The following is a 22,171-nucleotide window of genomic DNA, read 5'->3' as shown; positions in this document are numbered from 1 at the left end:
AAAAAAAAAAAAAAAAGCCACTTTCATTGCTACAAGCCACACTGTGTTCATTTTGTGCCCTGACATGCTCACAGGTGCTTCTTTACAAGCAAAGACAAGAGAAAATGGGACATTCTTCCTTGCTGGGGTCCAGTAACACACTTAGGAAGTTTGGGCTTGCTGTTTCCTAAAGCTTCACGCTCAGGCAAAGGGAAAGAACGCACAACTAAGAAAACCCGGAACTACTCCTGTGGTCATTTGGTTAGTAACCAGCAAATCATTCTGGAGTCAGCAACAGTTTTTATTTAGCTTTGCAGCACACACCAAGCATCACTGTATAGAATCCAGCTAACAGCCAAGTGACTGAATATTTAAGATAAAAAATATCAAGTTCCAAGGCCAGAGCGTTCTGTATGCAGCAATTCCATTACACTGGAATTTAGATGTTGGTGTTGCCCTGTCCAAATTGCCTGGCACACTACATTTTCTCCGGAACAAAGAGCTCCATGTAGTTTCACTTCTTACCATAATGCTGGAAAATCTTCCCTTTCTTTAGGCATTTAGGAAACCTTTCAAGATTCACAAATCAACTTGCAGTAATGCTATAGTGTTGAGTGTCATAAAGTCGCTTTTAAAAATAAATTATTTTGCAGCGCTGTCTCATCCTAATAACCTAACAGAATTAAAAATACACTATGCTTCTGCTTAAAATTTCAGTATATTGGGCATGACTTCAAGCAGGCCTGCAGATCAACTTTGTTACACAGCAAATAAGATCTGGTAGAAGTATGGTAGGCTTCCAACACTACCTGCATTTAGATGACTCAAATTCATTCTACAATGACTTCTTGAAGAGAAGGGACAGCTGCTTCCATCCCAGCACCACAGGTCTGAAATACAGACTTGTGCAGACAACAGGGTTACTGAAGCATCTCCACTGATCTCAAGAAAGCTCAGTCATCACGCAGCAGCTGCTTCTCACTACCAAACTGCACAGGATCTCGAATGAGCAGTTTACAGTAACAGTACATGCCCCTCAAGTCAGCCAGTTTTCTAAAAATTTTTATTTTATTTTATTTTATTCTAAAATTATATTTGGTATTTGCAGCTTATCTAGCAAGTAGGAACATTTAAGACAACTATTATACATGTTTAAAGGAAAATGGTCATTGCAAAAAAAAACAACCTTTAAAAATCTGAATGCAGACAAGAAAAGGAATGTTACTTTCTTTTAAACCTTTACTTTTAAAGATGAATACTTTTGTATTCTACTATTAAGCCCTTACTGTGTAAGATATAATCAAATAAATTACAGCCATGAAAATGCATTTTTACTGAACTCATTCTAAAAACTAAAGCCCACTACTAATCCTCACTTGTCAGGCTGGTTTCTAGCTGCTTACAGGAAAAAACACACTATCAGAATCACAATCTGCATTGCTTCTGAAACAGGCTAATAAGATGTGGAGGAGAGCCCCCAGTGTGATGGTTAAATGTGGAGCCTAATGTTCACACTAAAACATGCACAACACTCCGTAATGTTAGCAGATGCCATTCAATGACCTGCCCACTACAGGAGCTAGAACATTCTGTATATTTGCTCAAATAAAAGAAAGGAATCTATAATTTTGGTCACATTTTAAAATGCTGTAAATACAGATTCTCTTGTCACTTACGCTTTCCCTCTTCAGTTAGATAATTAGTTTGAGAAACTAAAAATAAAAATGCAATAAAAATTTTCTAATACAAAATATCCTAAACAATTACCTAAACATCTTATTATGTTACGTGTACTGAAGGGATTTGGTCTGCCTTCTTTTCAAAAAAAAAAAAAACTAGGAAGAAGAAGAAGAAGAGAAAAGCCTCATTTTGTCCTACGAGTTCCACTTTAACATGAACCTCCAGTCAGCCTAAGGTACCCTCTCAGCAGCAGAAAACCCACTGCACTGCTCTATGTTGTACGCCTTCCTTCCAAGCACCATTCCTAACTAAGCACAGCTCTACACACAAGCACTGGCAGAAACCAGACATTAAAACCAAGTCTCCCTCGAAGAATGCAAACAAGGCTCCAGACAATGAATCCTGAACTATGTACATAATCCCTTTCAATAAACGCAAGCTATACTTGAACATTTAAGGACAGGTGAAACTAGTGGTGTTACAAAGATCAAAATGTGCTTCCTAGGAGGAGATACATCTAAGGCACATTTATATGCCAGAATAACTGCAGCCACGTTAATGATTATACTGATAATTACACAGGTAAGAACCACAGCTATACTCATTCTGATCTTTTTGGATAAAGTAATCAAGCACCTTATGACTGCCCAACCAAACATACTTTACCACCACCTCCTAATCATCTTATTCAGAGATGCATCAACCATCTCCAGGGCCATTTAAAAAAAAATAAAAAAAAATGCTGCAATCAGTCCTGATATGTTCTAGCCTTGTTTCCTCCCACGCTGTTTGAAGGACTTGGCATGCAATTGCCACTGATAAGCTTTTACCCTAAAAATGACATGGCAAAGAACTATAATTTCCACACAGCAGCAGCCCACTGCTTCCTTTCAATTTTTTCCCCGGTTTTGCTATTTTTTCCATCAGAAAACTATGATATTCAGTTTGTCCTGATCTAAAGTAATGCCAAACATAGGTTAACTCATGCTGTGTATGGACATAGACAATATAGCAAATTAAAGATACTCAATCCCATCCTATGCCTCAAGAATAAATGAGCTGAAGATACAGTGGGTACCATTAGACACTAGGTATGTATCACCTGCAGTATTTAGTCATACTGCAACTGAATTACAAAATAAAGCACCCATGTGGTGCTTCCATGTGCTCATGGAACCCATGTAGTCAAAGAAAATAGATTCTTTAAAAAATAAAGATCTGTGCCCTTGTTTAAATGGTAAACTGTGAATGACTGTGCAGTAGCCTTCTCTTCAGGTACTCAGAAGTACACTGCTCCCATTTTTAATCTTTCAGTTGTGATCTCCTCTCCTCTTCCAGCATCTTAAATTGCATTAAAAAAAAAAAAGAATAAAAAAACCACCAACCACTTCCTCCCTAAGATCACCTTTTCCAGATAATAAAAAAAGGAAAAAGTAAATTCAACACCATCTTCTTCTGCATTCACTGAGCCCAGTTAGGTTGAAGAGCCACAGCTTCTACGCTGGAGGGTAATAAATGTACACATGAATGCCATTTTGTACAGTTGACATACTCTATGAGCTGGTTGACTCTAAGCTTGATTTGGTCCAGTCTGCTGTCGCTGCAACTCTTAAGAAACATTAGTAATAGGTTTGTATTTCTTGAATCTGGTCCATTCACCAGTAGCATAGTTCATTTCAAAGACAGTATCAACCAACATAGTGGTGCTGCCAGTGCCATCCGCCTTTGGTAAATCTTCTGTATGCTCACTAAGTTTAATCTGAATGATGTCACCTTGCTCTTGGCAAGGATTCTCTGTGGAAACAAAAACAGAAACAAGTTAAACATTTCAGCATTATGAAAAAGTGAAGAGTACTTGATGGAAATTCAAAACCTTACACTGAAAAAAAACCTCAGTATTTTCTATTTGTTCTGGATTTATCTCTACACCCTGTGGCCACAAACCTTCTTCACTCCATACATCATGGACTTTATTTCTCTTATAACAAAACCAAACCTCAAAAGATAAACATCAAAGGCAAAATAATTGGAAGAACAAAAATGAGTCAGTGCAGGGGAAGCATGGCAATATGCCTCTTCTGTCTGCCTCGAGAACTTTAAGTTTTGGATTTGCTAAGCTTGAACCTACCTACCAAACTTGCTCTATTTGAGATACATTTCATATCTTAAAGAACTATCTTAAAGAACTCAACAGTTTTTAGTAGTTGTGGAAGCCTTAACAGATTCATTGAAATTACTAATCTATAGGGTGCTGGAATGGAACCAGGCACGTACCAAATGTTACACATCCAAATATTGGAACTGACAGTCAGGAAAATCAGGAATATCCTAATTGACAGTTATTTATCCAACTTTCAAGAAGTATTGACATTACTAGTTAGGAATTTATATTATTTACTTATGTATATTCACATATGTAAAAATTCACATATACAGAAAACACATGCACACTATCAAAATAATATTGATATTTTTTGTGATGTGAGGTAAACGTAGGTATTAAAGTACACCCTGCTACAGTGTTCTGAAGTGGTATTTAGTAGTAAGAGCACCCACGAACATAATAAACACAGAACTTTCTTTTGTGAAGCCCTGGGATCATCATAGTAACTCTATCCTGGCTATCTTGAATGATGTACTGCACTAATCCAAATGCATAAGTCACATTTAGACTCCAGCACTCCTGTGACAAGAGCCTTCAAATATCAACCTAGAAAGCAGAGCCAGTGCAGATGATAAAGTTCACTTAAAGACTCTTAGGCTCCTTCTCATATTACATTTAGTAGACAGCTGAGTAGACAGTCTTGGTCTATCAAGGGCAATATACAACAAGACCAAGACAACAGCTCATCTCCCTATGATTTTCAGCATCTACACCTGAAGTAGTAGAAAACAGCTGCTGCATTTCTGATGTTCCAGAGCTAGTGAAGAGGCTCTGTATTACACAGTTTGTACATCAACTTGTCATGGGAGAATTTGCATTCTGTCTTGTAGACATTCTGTTCACTGTACCAGATGGATAGGCTTGTGCCTCCTCAACTACTAAGCAGTATTGCATACGCTTGGTTCAGTTCTGTTTTGTGCTCAGTGGCTGCTCTGAGATGATTCTATTTTTATGAGAAAAAGACTAAAAAATTACTTCTAGGTAGCCAAAACTTTAATTCATTAAAATAATCCCAGTCCAGAGTAAACTAGATTCTAGCACACCCTGAGTGAAGGTCAAGCAGGAGACGTGCATTCACATGTGCACATTCAGAAATGCTATGCTGTGTTTCAGACTGGAGGTTGAAAAGCAAAAAAAATTTAATTTCAATACATACCTCTGGATCCTGCCATGAATCCAAGTATAAGAGCCTTTTCTGGCCTTGTAACTTTGTTTGCAGTCTTGAACATTTCCTGTGCAGCATACATTTGCTCCCTCTGTAACAGATGCAACAAATATGAATTCCAGCAGAAAAACATAAAATAAACACCTTAACCTCAAAGCTTTTTATCCTTAATGCTTACATCTAACACTTGCAGCAGTGACAATTCTGAAACTTACACTGAAAAAGTAGGCACTTTGAACAGTTACAGAAACATGTTAAGACACCTGCTATTTCCATTCCATATTGTGTTATGACCTTAGTTAAAAAAAAAAGTGCCTCTATGTTCTAAAACATGCAGACTTGCAGTAGTTTCAATGGGAAGATTCTTCTTTTCAAATTAAGCAAAGCTACTGAAAAGTCAGCTTCTTAAGGTTCAGATCTTGCAAGCCAGGCTTACAGAGGTGCTTTGTGAAGTCTTCAGAGAGAGTTACATCTCAGATTGGTTACCTGACTCATTCCAAGCATGCGCGTAACATACAAACATAGGAACAGTAAGAAGCTTCAGGGTAAGTGTTATTTATTTACCTCTACACTGCCAGGCTTTTAAAAACTGATAACAGATTGGAGGAGGGGGGGGTATTAAGGGGGAGGGAGAGGCAGGAAAAGAAATCAAGAGTTTTGCCTTTATTCTATTGATACCTTCATTCCTACTAGTGCAACAACACAACTTCTTCTAGTGGCTTATGCTATAAGCAAGGCTAAAGGCACTGCTGGAACTATGCCTTTCTCCCAAAATTCTTTGCAACAAGGAACACATTGTTTTATGTAGTGAACAGCAGGAAATAAAGACATCTTACTCTAACAGTAACACTGCACAAATAAAAAGTTGTGATTAACATTTCAAACAGCAATGCTAATGAAGCCACATGAATATTTTCTTTATCTTTGGTTGCAAACAAGCAGCCTCGGTTATATTGTCAAATTTTTAAGTAAGATCGAAAATAAAAATTTGCTTTTCCAACCAACATCAAAAGCATCAGCTAAAAACAATTTATTTGTTACTTACTGTAAGAGAGAGGCTTTTTTTCGGTGGTGGCTGCTGCTGAGTTTGAGGGGCCACTTGTGGTGCTTGTGCTGCAGGGGAAATGGCAGGAGGTGTGGTAGGTGTGAGGGGTGAGGTAGGTGTAGTTGCAGGTGGATTCGAGTTACTGTTGTACATGGGAGTTCTTTGCTTGAATTGCGCAGGGAGAGTTGTGGTAGCATTTGGAGCTGCAGGCTCTTCAGTCTGTCTGTTAGTCTGCAAGGCCTCTCGTGCAGAGCCAGCTGCAAAAAACAGAGTAATTAAAAGTATAACCCACAAACAAGGCTCAGCATCACCAGTGGATTTTAAAAGGATCTAAAATTTCCAATTCTTCTGTTTATCATAATGACTCTACGCCATCTAACACCCATCTGAAAACATGAAGAGCTAGTGCTCTCTCCCCAGTTCATCACCTTGATCAATTAGACAGTAAAGAGATTTCCAATATGGATTACACCACATTTAGAAGCAGATTTCATCTTTAATGGGCATAAGTTAAACTTAAATTGATCTACTTTTTAACATATGTTGCTACAACATCTGTGTGCTGACCCCACAAAGTTTGTCATACAGTGGTTTTGATTCCTGTGTAGCAATCTTTTTTTTTTAAACCTAGTGCAGTCTCAGACAGTAACAAATACTGAAAATACACAAATATTTGCACAGATAAAATTAAAATCAGTCCCCAAAATAATTCATTTAAACACTAATTGCTAAGAGAGCTAAGACCCTCACAATATTGGGAAGTTGATTTATTTGCCTGTATTCAGCCATCCAAGCAAGCTCCTGTTCCAAAGCTGACTGCAGCTAGAGGTAAGGTATATCACAAGTTACCACATTATCCAGCAGACAACAGCCAGCCAGTGCACATTCCAACTACTTACATTCTCTTGCAGCTCTTTGACATACGTACAGCTACTTAAGTACCTTTTACATGTCTCATGAAATTTAAACTAACTATACTCATCTGAGTTCACAACAAACTAAAAAGGCAGATACAGATCACAATTCAGCTGATGCCTTTCAGACGAAGTTTTAGAGTACGGGAAGGTTCCACTACTCTCATTTGTCTAGGCATGGATACAGCACTGGCTTTAGCAATATGGCTCTTAGCCAGTAAGATACTAACTACCCATTCATTCTGTACAAATCTCCACTTTTATTACCAGCTTCACCCCGTGTCAGAATCAACTTGCATAAAGTAACGTACATCTTAATTACGCAACCTCAGATTACACGAAACCAAATTAACAAGTCTTTATGAAAGTAAGGAAAGTTAGAATAAAAAAAAAAAGACAAAGACAATAGAGAATTTTAAACTAGGCTTTTTCTGATGTGGAATACACTGCCAATGCTCTGGAAAATAATACTAGCTGCTGACAACACTGATGTGCTTTTGGCTGCATTCCTTCCAGAGATGCCAATTTACTGTCAGAGAGATTTGCACAGACCTTCAGAGAGATTCTGAACTGTTTCAGAGCCAAGTTAAGTGATTAGTTTTTCAGTATGACTTTTGCTACAGGGACCAACACGCCACAGCTCATACAGGGAAAAGCTACAGTAACATTTAACAAGTAAGAACAAAAATAACACAAACTGCAGTGCTGGTTCTCTGTTAACTACAAGCTCTGGTAATGAATCCCAGTCACGTACATTTGTTAGTGCAAGCTGATATGCTCCTGTAAGACTGCACATGCAGCAGGAAAGGGAAATTAAAGGCCAGTGTATTAAAGGGTGGAAGAAAAAGGATTTCTTCAAAAGGCTGTGTTTTTTCCCCCCCTTAAAATATGCAGGAACTCAGCTATTATAAAAACGTAAAAGGAAAGTAGAAAAGAATGCATGTGTCAAAGTAAATAGTACTTGTTTCTAAGAACATATCTGACACTTGAAAGCAATTATGTTTCTTTAAGTGCATGGAGATGGGTGTGTGTATATTGAGCATATGCTCTAAGATTTATTTATATAAATACATATATAAATAAATATAAATCTCCCTAGTGTTTCTTTGGAAATTAAAAAAATATGCTGTGTTTCCTATAATAGGAACAGAAAAAAACCTACAAAATTCAGTAAGCAAAACAGTTAGCCATTTTTAATTCTACTTTAAAAAAAAAAAAAAAAATCAGCATTTTCTTTATTTGTTTCTTAAGCACAGATGTTTAGGTCATTTAACCTAAAGGCCAGATTCCTGCAATGGGTTTTTAGATTGCCAAGAGTTCCAGAGTTGAAGAACAGTAGGTCGGTAAATAAAAGAAGTCAGCCAGCAAAACCAAATTGCTCAGAAGTATAAAGTCCCAATAGAAAAAAAAGAAGTGTCTTTCTTACTTACCTGGCTGTGTTTCAGAACTTGGGATGTATGAGGAAGATGGCACCACACTGGGAGTAGCAGGTAAATAGCTTGTAGAAGGTAGCGCTGGCTCATTGTTCAGTGAGCCAAGTTTCTGTAAAACATGAAAAGTGTTATGTCTGGTAAAGTACCTACAGAAAGAGTGCAAAGAAGGCCTCTGGGACATCAGCATGCAGAAGGCCTAACCAGAGATAACAGCTTAAGTAAGACTGTCTCCATTCAAACAGGCAATCATCACCAATGTAGGACACGGATACCATCCTGGATCAAGCAAAAGAAATCAACTGTTTTGTACTTAGAGCACAATATCGTGCACATTTCATAAAGACAAAAAATACTACTGAGAGAGAGTGGCCACTGCTGAACTTCATGGGTTTTAGGAAGAGATAAGCTATTTCTTGATAGAAATCAGTTCCTTGTATTTCTCCTTCCCTTTCAGTAATAATGGGGTTGGCTTAGCCTCGTTACAGACATATGTGAGACCTCAGAAGAAGCTGCCTTCTAAATTAAGCAACATTTTCACAAGATTACAAAGGAAAATGGAGAAGAGAGCCCCAGAATAGTACTAGCACAGAGGTTCTTTTTTCAAGCCAGAAGACAGATGAATTTTTGAAGATTTCTTTCTTGTTTAGCTACAAGTTATCCCTCCTAAGACATCCCTCCATGCCTCACTGTGTTTCTTGACATTGTTTCACTAGAATCACAAAGTATGCACAGTGAAACTTGCAGATGCTCCTGAAAATAACAATTTCTCTAGATTCGGGGAACCTCCTTGTCCCCTACTTCTGACAAAAGGTGGTAGTTCTCAATTGCATAAATGCCATACCTTATCATAAACTTATAGCAATGAACTTCACCCTGATCCTGGCTTTTTTTTTAAATATTGTTCAAAGATAGTACAGTGCAATTTTGAAATAATGATGTAACGGTGATGGTTTTTACTTTAAAAAAAAAAAAAACACATTTGAAGTCTGTTTCAACAACTTAGAACAATATCATTACAGTGTTTAAGTGTTTTAGAACAACATGCATCGTGGTTTTCTCATCTCTGTCATTTGATTGTGTGGTAGGATTTTTTCCTCTGATGCTCTGTTTTTACCTGTGTAGACACAAGGCCAGCAGCATAATCTGGAGTAGCATTTTCTACTACCGTTTCTTCTTTGGCTTGCTTTTCCACCACTTCTGTATCTATTACATAAAAACAAAAGTTAGTTCAAGGAAATACACTTAAATACCGAATTTGATTTAAACAGGGACCTAAAAACAAATCACGTTTTCAAAGAGTCTGCTAGACCATGCTTAAGAAGCATATGCTGAAGGGTTACAATAATGAATACACAGTAATCTTCATATCCAATTTTATGAACAACCCAACAATTATTAAGTTTTTACCCTTTTTTTTTTGTAAACTTAGCAGATGAGTTTCAATGCATCAAGAATAAAACTGGTATATCTGCATGTATCCTAACAGCCTTTGAAAGTAGTGTTCCATACTAACCTAATGTCTTTCTTCTTCTCTTTGCTTCACGGCCAGCACCTACCATATCCAGCTCAGAGAATTCTAAAAGCTGAAGAAAAGAGTGCAGAACCTTAGTTTAAGTTTATACTGCTGTTGCTATCTCAATGCTATCTTTAATTTTTTCTTTAACACGCTGATGCTTGATTCAAAACAGCAGCAAAAAGTTATTTTAAAATGGGGAGGAGAATTGAGCAGGAATTCACCTACCTTTACTCCTCTTTCTTTACGCAGAGGTGTCCTTGAAGGAGGAATAGGATTTCTGTTTCCAGAAGGGTTAAACACACTAGGTGCTGAAGTACTCCTAAATGGAGCTTGTTTTGGTATTCCTTTGAGTGGTGCTTAAGTAAGATCAAAAAAAGTAATGATTAAAACACCAGCTTCACTAATTACAAGTAACACAATGCGGTCTTTACTTTTTCCCCTTCTTAACACTCCCCCTAACTTCAAAAGGGTCTAAAATGGAACTCTCTACAAAATACTAAATGTTCTTCAAACTTCAGATTGGATTTTACCCTTCAAACAAAGAGAGTCACTCCCCACTAATGTTTGCAATCCCAAAGTTTAAGTAACTTTTATTACAGTTTCATCTTCATTATTTTTCTACACGTTCTAAATGAAGTAATGAAATCAGCACACTGCTATTGGAATATACTCTTCTACATATATTCATGCTTGCCTTACTTACAAAAACAAACTTCAAACCCACACAAAGCTATTAAGAGTGAATGTTTTGAACCCTACTGCTTTCAGTTACTCTTTAAACTTCAAGATCTGGCTACTTGGTAAAACTGTATCTACCCAAGAACTCTGGCCAAAAGCTGTTACAATTCTTACAACAGATTATCCAGTGCTCCCACCAGCTTCCTTCCTTTCAGGGAGCTTACCGTTTGTGCTTACTGAGGAATCTCAACACACCACAGGCTGTGTTAGGACTAAAGGGGTCAGAGTCAGACCTATTTGTGGATGCCATAACATGCAGAACATCTTGAATAACCAAGATTCACAGTGCATTTGTGGAATACCCTTTTTACTTTTAATTCAAGGCAAGCTTTTGCAGGATGATCAAGCTACCGACCTTTGTAAGCCACAACACATAGCTGCCTACTTCTGAGAGTTAAGAAGGCAGGAGTGCTCTGGCAGCACATCACAGCTGAAGTACTTGTGATACTCCCCTCATCAAGGGTCCACCACTCGAGGCTGGCAGTCAACACCACACAACTCCTATGCAAGAATGTACTGTGAAGGGAGCCACACCTGGAGAGTTCATAAGCAGCACAGGAGCCACCCCAGCTCTTCAAAAATGCCACAAATCACCACTTTTATTAAAGTTACATCAATCCAAATTTAAATTTTTGGTTCCTCCACAAAACTGACTATTACACTTCACACCTCTGAATATAAAAGCATAAATCTGGTACTGGAACAAGCTCCCCAGAGAAGCAGTCAGAGCTCCAAGCCTGCTACAGTTCAAGAAGCATTTGGACACTGCTCTCAGAAATCTGGTTTGAATTCGGAGTGGTGATACGGGGAGCAGGAGTTGGACTCTATGATTCTCATGGGTCCCATCCAACTCATGGAATTCTGTCATTCTACAACTTCTACATCCAGGATCACAACTTCTCCAGTTCCCGCCTTTAAAGACACAAAGGAACAAAAGCACTAACACCTTGGAAATTGGAGAAATGAAGATAGAGCTTCAAAATTCTGCAAGGTAGGACACTGCCTCAGATGCTCTTTAGCAAGTTATATTACACTGCAATATTGGCTCAGCAAAGCTCAAGCCTTTTGTAATCCAGTGGAATGATGAATTACTGTCTCACAGAAGGGTTTAAAATGCTGGACCTACGGTCTGCACAGGAAGTATCCAACTTAGATCCATACTGCAAACAAAAGAACTTGCTGCCACAATGCTCAGTGAATAGATGTTACTACACCTACGATGGTGTTTGCCCAGACTTGACACTGTTATCCCTTGACATCACACTTAAAATAAGCACTGAAAACAGCATTCGTTCACCAACTTCTAAAAAATTAGATAGTCAAGCATATTTGTCAGGTCTTCAAGCCTTATGGCCTACAGATTGAAAATCTACATTTTAGGTCAAACAGAATTTTGGTTTGAGGCTGGATACTCTGAATCCCACTGTATGTTCTACTGAAGAATTTTCAGCATAGGACAATTCTTACCAGTGTAAGTTTCAGCGTTGTAAACACCAACTGGTCCCATAATTGGTATTTCTAGAAACCACCTGACTCTAAAGACTGGCTTTATTATTCAGAGGCTTAAATAAAAATGAGAACTCAAACATCAACAGAACTGACAGTCAATTTTTACACTGGGACAATTTTTAGTTCAAATTACAACTAGGCTCCTTGCATTTCCTGCACAGACCTGTGGCTAAGTACTCTGGTACTCAAACCTATGTACTAAATGCATCAACAAAGTACATTTTAGTTTGTAAACATCACATCAAGAAAATACTCAAGTTTTATATCTCAACATCATATTGACTGCCAGAAAAATTATAATGTTATTTAAAGTGTTACTAATTTCAAACCTGCTTCCTACTCCTAAAACTTATTAAAAAACAATTAGGCAATTCTGGAACTTGAGTGAACAGTTGAAACTCTTACATTAATAGCAGTACTTGTTTTTCATATCTGTTAAATAGAAGCAACACTAAACAGTCTTAGCTACTGTGTACCTTCCCACTAAAATACTGTGCTAGTTAACACTTAGGAAGTAGTTAAGAATATCAGAATGATTTATTGGCTCGAGTATTCCTTATCCCTGTTTGAATCTCTGTGATTGAGATTGATTTGCACTTTTCTTATACCTTGTGTTCAAACTATCCTCTGCAGTAATCATAAACTATTCCACGTGCTATCTCCATTATTTTCCCCTCCCCTTCTCCATGGGAATCATATAAATCCAAGTTAGATTCAACCCACTTCACAGTCTTCACAGTAGTTCCGAGACCACAGATAACTGTGATCCACTCACTCTGCTCCCTCTCAGAGGGATGCAGCTTACTCAGAAGTTATTCCTGGATTAGTGCAAATTAAGTCTTAGTGAAGTCTGTAGGCATGATCTAGCTGCATGCATCCTAAATAAGCATGGCAGATACACTGACATCTAACAAAACATCACCCTTCCTTCTCATAAGACTTGTTAAAAGTATTCAAAAAGCAGTAAAGAGACAAAGAAGGGGATATATTTTTTGCTTCAGAATGAATTAAGCTTTTCTAGGAAACAGTAATTTCAGTCTTCAAAGCTATTTTATCAGATTTTCTTTCAGGGAAGTGATATGAGTGAGCCATACTTGTTGTATCAATCTTTTTGACCAGTCCCCTGCCCTTGGCATGAAAAGGCACTCCTGCAGTCTTCTTGAGCTGTTGAGCAGTTTCTGTTGCTACAAAAAGAAAACAAAACCCAAAACTTCAGTTATTATAAAGACTGTGCTAAAAAATACATGGTTTCCTATAGAAAACGTTATTAACTAATACGTAACAATAAAATGTAATTAACTAAAAACTATGAACATCAACAAGAACTATATTGCTATTATAAAGAAAACAAGTAATTTGTGAGCTACAACATAGTGGAGAAATGCAAAACAGGTACAACTGCAACTGACAGGATGGCCAGAGCTACAATAAAAGACAATTTATTCAACAGAGATTGAAATAATTTAAGTTCCACATAAGACTGAAATGTAACATTTTCATGTAAGATTTACAGCTTTTTTAACACCTATCTCTTGGGTCACATGCAAGAAAGTATCAAGCTGCTCCAACACAGCAGCAGGTACAGGAAACTACTTAAGATCAGTCAGATTAGCTACCAATATATAAATGCATACATATGCTCACTTTTGTTAGTGAAAACTATTGGCTTTCACCCCTTATAAAGCTATCCTGAGCAAAATGAAGCATTAATTAGCAGCTCTTGCTCCTCACTGCAGAAACATATGGCGTATTAAATTGTTTCAGGAGCTTTAACCAAAGCTGTCCCTCAAGCCTTCACTGCTGACTTCAATATACTTGAGAGAACATATCTATGCTTTAAAAAGATACAGCTTTTTGTATCCCTTGAAGTCTGAACAACGTTTAAATCAAGATTAGCATCTTAATATAATCATAGCTAGAATGACTTGCACCTGCTCTTCCACAGATGCTGTCAAGAGGGTGTTGGGGTGCAGTCACATTTCTTATAGCAAGAGATTTTGGCATATGTCTCCACACCGCACAATAAGACTGAGAAATTTTCCTTTTGCTGTTGTTATTCAGTGTTACAATTGGCTGTAATACTAATACTACTTACACTTCTGCAAGAGTTCAGCTCGGAGAGTGGCGCTTTTAGGTTTCCTTTTCAGCTGGAAGTGTTTGACTGGGGGGGTAAGTGGCCCCGCTAGTGTTGTCAAGGCATTTTTGTTTAAGTACTGGCATTCCAACGGCAACATAGCTGATGTTTCACCTTCACTTACTGCATAAAGAGTTAACACAGTACACAGAGCTATAAGCATCTCTTTGACAGAATATTGCAAAACATTCTACAACTAGACTCTATAAGTATTTAATGAAGTTTAGATAACTCATTTAAACACCATGAGTAATTGAGTTCTCATCTGAACAGTACACAGCCAGTTATTAGGGGGTTTGTTTTCTACATTAAGTTTGTAAGCTCCCATATTAACCACACCTAGTCAAACAACAGGAATTAAGTGTGCTACAGTTTTAAGATAGATTAAAATGATAAAATCCTCAGTTTCTTTCAAAAACTACACATAGAATCATAGAGTCACTCAGGTTGGAAAAGACCTTAAAGATCATTGAGTCCAACCACAACCTAACCATACTACCCTAACTAATAACCCTCTGCTAAATCATGTCCCTGAGCACCACATCCAAATGGTTTCTAAACACATCCAGGGATAGTGACTCAACCACTTCCCTGGGGAGCCTATTCCAGTGCTTAACCACCCTTTCTGTAAAGAAGTGTTTCCTAATATGCAGCCCAACATGAAAAGGAAAGTACCGAGTGAAAAGCCAAACCAAAACTGTGAACGTACAAATGATCACAGAATCAGAATGGTTTGGGTTGGAAGGGACTTGTAAGATCATCTAGTTCCAGCCCCTCTGCTACAGGCAGGGACACCTCCCACTAGACCAGCTTGCTCAAACCCCTATCCAGCCTGGGACTAAATATCTCCACCATGGATGCATCCAAAAGCTCTCTGGACAACCTGTTACAGTGTTACTACCCTCACAATACAGCATTTCTCCGTAACATCTAGTCTACATCTACCCTCTTCCAGTTTAAAGCCATTTCATTTCATCCTGTCACTACGTGCCCTTATAAAATGTCCCTCCCCAACTTTCCTGTAGGCCACCTTCAAGTACTGGAAGGCCAATATATGGTCTTCTTGGAGCCTTCTCTTCTCCAGAAATGCCCCAACCCTTTCAGCCTATCCTTGTAGGGAACGTGCTCATTTGTTCATAGAGCCAAGTCTGAGTCCCTCCATTATTGGCTTACAGCAGTTCTAACTCCAAAGCCACTTCTGACCACTAATGCCAACAAGTCTGTTTTTTTCCTGGACAGTTTGCTAAATCAAACCCACCTAAACAGGAACAGATTTGCTGGTTGGACATGTGCAACTCAATTCTCCTTTTGACCAGTCCCCCTAACTCCTCCATTTGTTGGCTAAAGGAAGACTGAACAGAGGGCACCTCATGCGCCCAACACAAACGCTGCTGCTCCAAGACACACAAGGTACTGCAAAAAAAAGTTTTACTGCAGTATTTAATATAACAACATACAAGACAGAAGTATATTAAACTGTTACTGCACATTAATAAGGCGAGCTGCTATTACCCAACACCGCACATACAGACTGTCTACAAGGCCAGTGAAACCACGTTAGCTTCTATGTTGCCCTTTACAATTACGTAGGCACCTGACATGCAAGCTCCAATGATTTATGGAAAGATAATTTAAGAGGTTACCATTCCTCAAGTATCACAGTTGCCCATTCCGGAATATACCAGGTCATGAACTGCGGCAGTTGAGAGAAGACATACAGCTTGTCCCAACACCAATACCACTCAGATACCTCAACTGCCTGGGCAGAGGCAGGCTATTCCTGAAAAGAGGTCCCATATTTCTGTCATTTTCAACAGACACTTACCTTTTTCTCTAAGTTCTCCTAAAATATCTTGAACATTGGGATTCTGTTCTTCAAGATCAAGGTTAAGGGAGCCAGTATCTGGAAAGGATTTTAAAATATCAGCTACCATTAAGACCCAGGGGTCTGAATCCAAGGTAGCGAGCTGGACAATTTCAGTCAGTGCCCCCTTCATCTAACAAAAAAAGAAAAAGAAAATCAGCCAATTGGAAACAGTTTTAAACAAGCAGAAGTTGGGTTAATTTTATATTTCTTAAACACTAGGATAAACATGCAAAATGTTTTACTACTAGGGAAGGGGTCTACATCACAGTTAAACATTAACTCTAGAACAAAGCAAAGAATGAACCAAGATTTGTTTTTAATGTTGCTTTTGGTCAATTTAACAAGTACATTTTGAATTGTGACAGATCAAAGCTTTGTTCACCTCAGATAGTTTTCACTAAATACAAGCCAGATTCTTATGGTATTGTCTTGGTATGTTCTACAGCCCACTTACAACTTTATGTACCCACACCTTCGTCAGTGATAACAATATTCAACTAGAAAACAAGTTATTTAAACAGGCATCTAAATGAAGATGGACCCCTTTTTGTGCTACAGAACAGCAGCTAGACCATTTCTACATCACACCAACATAAGCAAGTCCCCAGAATTTTAGTTAGGCCAAGAATTGTGTTTCATGCTAATAAGCTATTGCTCAACAAAATCTGCTTATTGAAGTTGTGCACCCAGCTCTCTGCTACCAGAAGTAGCAAGGTTTTCTACCTAGCTAAAGCTTCAACAGCAAGGATATATTTTTCAATCATCTATCTTTAAAATGGGGAAGAACATGTAATAGGAATAAGATTGTCACAATCATTTTTTAAAATTACTGACCAACATGTGATAGCATTGGAAAAAGATAGAGACCACAGCTGGGATTTGATTGAGTGTATTACGAATTCTTAAATCAGCTGTTTTACTTTATTCATAGCCAGCTTAAACCCCCAAAATGAAGACTGAACTCCTGTTTCATTGCTCTTCTTACGTAAGCATTAAAGTATTAACTTCAAAGAACTGAGATTTCTGAGATGTAGCATGTCATCTGTCAAGCAATATAACAATAAAGCCATGGAAAGTAATTTAGACATACTCTGTGTGTATGGTATTAGCATTAAAGGAGTTTTAATTAAGAATAGGGAAAACATTTCACTTTTGACTTCTCACAACCCACTATGGCACATGTAGCTAATTACTATGGCTATCTGTTTCCGAACACAGGAAAATGAGCAGAAAGATTCCTCTTCATCTTAATGCTTCCATTCTTTCCCCTTATTTAGTACTGACCTTTCCTCACACGAAGATTTCACAAGCTTAATCTAACATAACTCTGGAAAACGAAAGCTAAATTTTTGCCCTCCATACCTCAGCACTCAGAGGCAGACAAACACTGACATTTCCCAATTCCTTTCAGTCACACAAGTTTATTGCCCTCTGATTTTAGTCAGGTATAAAACAGAGGGTAGTTTGTCCTTCTGGCTCACGTTAAGCTCGCCAATGAATTACTGATCTGATTCATCACAAAATGATCATCTCTCAACAGCACTGCTTTACACATAACACCTCAAAACCTACAATGATAACTGATGAAGCTGTGGTTTATTTCTAACTTGTTTACCAGCTGGACTCTGGATACCAAAGATAGAGACAAGTGTGTAGAATACAATTTCTTCCATCAAAAACTCAAAGATAATGGTTGAAAGAAAGATTTCTCCTGTATCCTCCTACATGTCTGCTCCACAAAAACTCATCCTTGTAGCAAACAAATAATCACAGAGATGCAACCTGTATTATTTACATTCCTACCACAGCTCTTGTCAAGCAGTTGCACCCACACTATAGTCAGGGCAGTTACAGCTCAGGCACTTAATACTGTCTAAGCACTTGCACCTCACAATTTTGGTTCCCTCAAGGAAGGAGTGGAAGAACAACTTGTCTGTCTGGCACTGGACAACCAACACTATCAAAAAGCCTCACGGCAGCAGTCACTGTCACACAGGCAAGTGAAGCACATGAACAAGCACTGCAAGATCAGGTGAGACCTCACCTGAGTACAAGCTTGCATTTAGTGAGCTTGGATTTGAGTTCTGACCCAGGTTTTTCTCCAAATTGTGATTTTGATATATGCTTCCCCCCTTTGCTATTGAACCCACAGCTGAGAAAAAGCTGTAGTTTAAGAATTTGTGAGGTACACCTCACTAAGAAAGAATCCTACTTTTTTCCTACCAAGCACAGCCATAATCTCAAACTTATAATTAAGATTGCAACACTGGGTCAAGCAAGAGTCCAATCAGCTCCAACCAGCATCTTGTTAAGCATGAACGTCAAGATCTGAAGCAACATGTTCTGGCACTTCTCTCTTCTAAAACCCAGGGATCTTAAGTACTTTTCTCAGCCTGCTGGCATAGGACATCACTAGAAACATGAGAAGAAAGTATCAGGCAGGATGGAAAAAGTCTGGGAACAGAGACAAAGGGAGATTAATAATGGCTGCGCAGGAAGAGCATAGAAACAGCACTGTGGGAATGAGTATATAAAAAAAAAAAGAAAATATTACTAGGAATACACAAAGTCATAGCTCCAACAAGACTTCTTGTAAAGCAGCCTCATTAATTTGCTTTCCGTTAAGCCTAAATTGGCATGTAGCTGTACCTTTAAACAAGTGCACTGGCTAATAAAGCCGATCAAGTTTTAAACTTCCAGGGCCATAGAGAAGGCGGTGTTTAATAAGTATCCATAATATTACAGAGCATTTTCATTAAGCTAAAAGCATTGGAAAGTACGGTATTAATATCTACTCAATTCAAAACTAGGATGGATCAAATAGCATCATAGTATGTTTTATATTTTAATCATGAAAAAGCATAGAAGTGGCCAAGAGTAACATAAGATAAAAATAAACCCCACTGCATCCAGAAAAACAAAGAACATTAAATATAGGCCAAAAAGAACTGCCTGCCTCTTCTGACAAGGGAGGCAAAATCTTAGTCCTTAATGCTACTATTCCGCAGCTCCCACTTCCATGGTTAGGAGACTCCTGTTTCATGCAAGCAAAGAAAAGCCTGATTTGTGCTCTCTTCTCCATAGCTACTGTCACAAAAGGGCAGAACATCGCAGGAACAGGCAGTGCCTTCCTTTCACTGTATTTCATAGAGCAGAGATAGAGTCCTCATTCCAGACTTGACTCTAACATTACTCTGACTCTGAACACAAAACCTTGCCGTTGTGAATCGAGTTAACAGGAAAGCAACAGACAAACCAAACAGAAGCAATATCTGCCAAAATCACTACTGAAACTCTGGTCAGCACTGCAGTGAGCATTAGGCATTGTTCAAAATAAGCATGATAATCTAGAAAAAAAAAAAAGCAGCAAAAAGCTTGGAAGCAGAGAGATTTGAGAGCTTGCAAATTCTGCCCAGAGAACTGCAGCAGAAAAGGATATTTTTGATAACTGCCTACAAAACACTTAACTGCGAAAATGAAAATGGGAGCCAATTATTCTTATTAGTCAGCAGGAACAAATAAGCTGTAATGAGGTTTCACAGCATGATAAAAATTCAAGTTTATTACTTATCCCACAGGATTAAGTCACTAATATGTATACAATATTTGGAGCAGCAAATGAAAACATATAGTGTAAAACTACAGGATATTACATTTGAGAAGAAATGTAACACTTCAGCTAAGGACCAAGCTTTTAAGAGAGATCACTGAAGATTTGCTTGTCTAGACTGCAGCCTTCACAGAGGTTTAGAAAGGACCAGTAGCCAATTAAATCCCTTCTAAGCCAAGTAATACCACACTTTTCTTGATTCCCACACAATTTTTTACTCAGATGTCTGTTCCCAAATTGTTTCCATGTTACACTATGCCAGTTAAAATGCTACTATAAAAAAAATAATTTAAAAAAAGATGTTTGAGAAGAAAACTAAGTTCAGCCTATTATTCAGAGAAAGGAATATCATTTAACGTGTTGCATAACACACCTCTATTATATCCTGCATCCACTATCATGATGCCCCAAGTTTTAGAAATCTGATGCAATATATTTTCTAACACTATTCAGTTTCCAAATGCCAGCTCAGTACTCCTCACACATGATCTACAGACTGGCACATGGCATGGAAAACATACACATGACTTTCCAAAAGGACTAATAAAACACTTCCACAGTTAAGTTAAATCATTTTTACATATGGGAATGATTTCCAAATGAAGAATTTTTCTTTCAGGCTCTTACAGGTAAAGGTTCCTTAATTTGAATCATTTTAAAGAATTTTACAATTACTCCACACTACTCCAGGTAATTTCCACATACACAACAGCCTATGTGGGCTTACGTTTAGTCCCCAAACCTCATGCATTTTCAACTTAGAACTACATAAAAGCTAATATGTAATTCTGGTTGTGTGCTTATCTCCCCATACCCTGCCTAGCATACATATAAATAAAGTCAAAGCAGCTGTGTCCTATCCCAGAGTCTGGTGCAAGCACAGCTGAGGTGCAGATTACAGAAGCATGGTGGTTGGAAGGGACTTCTGGAGATCGTGAAGTCCAACCCCTTACTAAAGTAGGTTCCGCACAGTAGGTTGCACATGAAAGCATCCAAACAGGTCTTGAATATCTCCAGAGAAGGAGACTCCACAATCTCTCTGAGTAATTAAAGGCGTACCATCTCCATAATCATGACTACAAACCATGTCACACATGGCACAAGTGGAAATTCCTCAACTTGGCAGAAGAAACTTAATGTTACTCAATCATTCTTGCTCCAACCAACCACCAGCAGCTGCTGTTTGGTAGGAACAAGCCAGCTATAGATGAGGTATGGTCCAGAGCCAGTGAAGGAGCTCTTCTGGACCTATGAAGCCTGCTTACAGTGCCAGCTGTACCCCAAATGGCCAGGGGAGGAAAGGAAAACACCATTTGTTCTCAGACAGGTAACACAAAGCAAGAAGTGTCAGGTTCTGCTTGAGGAGAAAACTGACTACAAGAAGGTGAGTAAAAACCCTGCTGAGTGCATATACTAGATCTTTCATTCCCAAAGATTCAGCACTTGCTGCTGTCCTTCCTAAACGTGAGATGTTCAGCTCACCTATGCAGCCAGTCACTACTACTGGGAAGGAGGCAGCCCTACACACATCCCTGTGCCTGGCCAGCGGAACCGTTCCACTGCTCCTAATCCTGGAACAACAGCAGACTCCGAAAAGCCCTCTTATCCAAAGCAGCAGCAAAAGCACGAAACCTGTGTCATAACTACGGGTCCGTGTGGAGTGTGAGAAAGGTTTTGGGTTTAAACTGCTTTCAGAAGACGAGTACCAGCCAGATGCCCAGAAGAGCAGCAAAACCTGCGCTGCACTCCTTTATTGAGGGGAACCCGAGCCCCCACACCGCATCCCAGGCCTCGGCCGGCTCTGCGGGACAGGACCTCGCTTCCTCCCCTCCCCAGAAGGCGAGGAGGAGAAGCGGGGCTCGGCCTCCCCTGCCCAGAGCTGCCCTTGAGACGCGGCCGCCCCCTCCCTCACGGCTGGCTCCAACCGCCCGCAGGCCGCGCGAGGCGGCAGCGACCCCGCGGATTACGCTTCGAAAAACAACGAAGAGAAAAAGGCGGGTAGAGGAGATGGTACCGGCACTGCCGCACCCCTCCTTCTTCCCTCACGCTGCCCCGCACGGCGCTCACCTCATCCACCGCCCGGCGGGGCAGGTGCAGCATCCCCAGCAGCAGCTTCAGCTTGACGGCCGAGGAGAGGCCGTGAAAACAGAGGCGGATGTTGTCGATCACCGACGCCGTGAGCAGCGAGGCGATGCTCGGCGGTGCCCACAGCTCGTCCGTAGAGCCCAGTTTGTTGTGCAGCCACAGGCCGGTATCGCTCTCCCGCATCGACGCCATCTTGGGAGCGGAGCGAAAAAAGAGGGGGTTCTCCACAGGCATTTTATGAAGACGCCTAAGAGGAGGAAGGGAGGGGGTGAGGACCCCTGCGGGTCGCAGGCTGGTTCGTAAACCAAAATGGCGGCGCCCTATGAGTTTGC

General features: G+C 39.3%; 2 protein-coding genes across 4 annotated transcripts in view; one reads left to right on the top strand and one right to left on the bottom strand.

Annotated features, from left to right (window-relative positions):
- Position 1: 1 nt before the first annotated feature.
- NELFA (negative elongation factor complex member A) lies at positions 2-22,171 on the bottom strand. Its single transcript, XM_010710449.3, has 11 exons — positions 21,822-22,171; positions 16,103-16,274; positions 14,239-14,400; positions 13,238-13,327; positions 10,122-10,252; positions 9,894-9,963; positions 9,495-9,583; positions 8,378-8,489; positions 6,034-6,290; positions 4,980-5,079; positions 2-3,453 (listed from the first exon to the last, which is right to left on the bottom strand). Exons 1-11 carry the CDS (start codon positions 22,071-22,073, stop codon positions 3,269-3,271), a joined length of 1,620 nt encoding a protein of 539 aa, XP_010708751.1. The 5' UTR covers positions 22,074-22,171; the 3' UTR covers positions 2-3,268.
- The window catches only part of LOC104910854 (neuropeptide-like protein C4orf48 homolog), a 54,693-nt gene continuing 53,513 nt past the window's right edge, over positions 20,992-22,171 (top strand). Inside the window, exon 1 of one of the 3 annotated variants that reach the window (XM_031553194.1) lies at positions 20,992-21,138. Coding sequence is in view for 1 of the 3 variants with exons in the window: in XM_031553193.1 (XP_031409053.1) it covers positions 22,077-22,107 (31 nt within the window). In the remaining 2 variants the exon portion in view is untranslated. Of the gene's footprint in view, positions 21,139-21,926; positions 22,002-22,061; positions 22,108-22,171 lie in introns of those variants that run through there. The other 2 variants (XM_031553195.1, XM_031553193.1) reach the window with 2 other exon arrangements.

This window comes from Meleagris gallopavo, chromosome 4, assembly GCF_000146605.3.
Source record: "Meleagris gallopavo isolate NT-WF06-2002-E0010 breed Aviagen turkey brand Nicholas breeding stock chromosome 4, Turkey_5.1, whole genome shotgun sequence".
Taxonomy (NCBI): Eukaryota; Metazoa; Chordata; class Aves; order Galliformes; family Phasianidae; genus Meleagris; species Meleagris gallopavo.
This window is presented reverse-complemented; position numbering and strand designations above follow the sequence as displayed.

Bases quoted from the DNA above. Each gene is read 5' to 3' on its own strand.
- NELFA (XM_010710449.3), bottom strand. From the start codon at position 22,073: ATGCCTGTGGAGAACCCCCTCTTTTTTCGCTCCGCTCCCAAGATGGCG. The intron at 9,964-10,121 runs GTAGGTGAATTC...TCTTTTCTTCAG, and splicing joins GTAAAGAAAGAGGAGTAAAG to CTTTTAGAATTCTCTGAGCT. The intron at 9,584-9,893 runs GTTAGTATGGAA...TTTATGTAATAG, and splicing joins GAGAAGAAGAAAGACATTAG to ATACAGAAGTGGTGGAAAAG.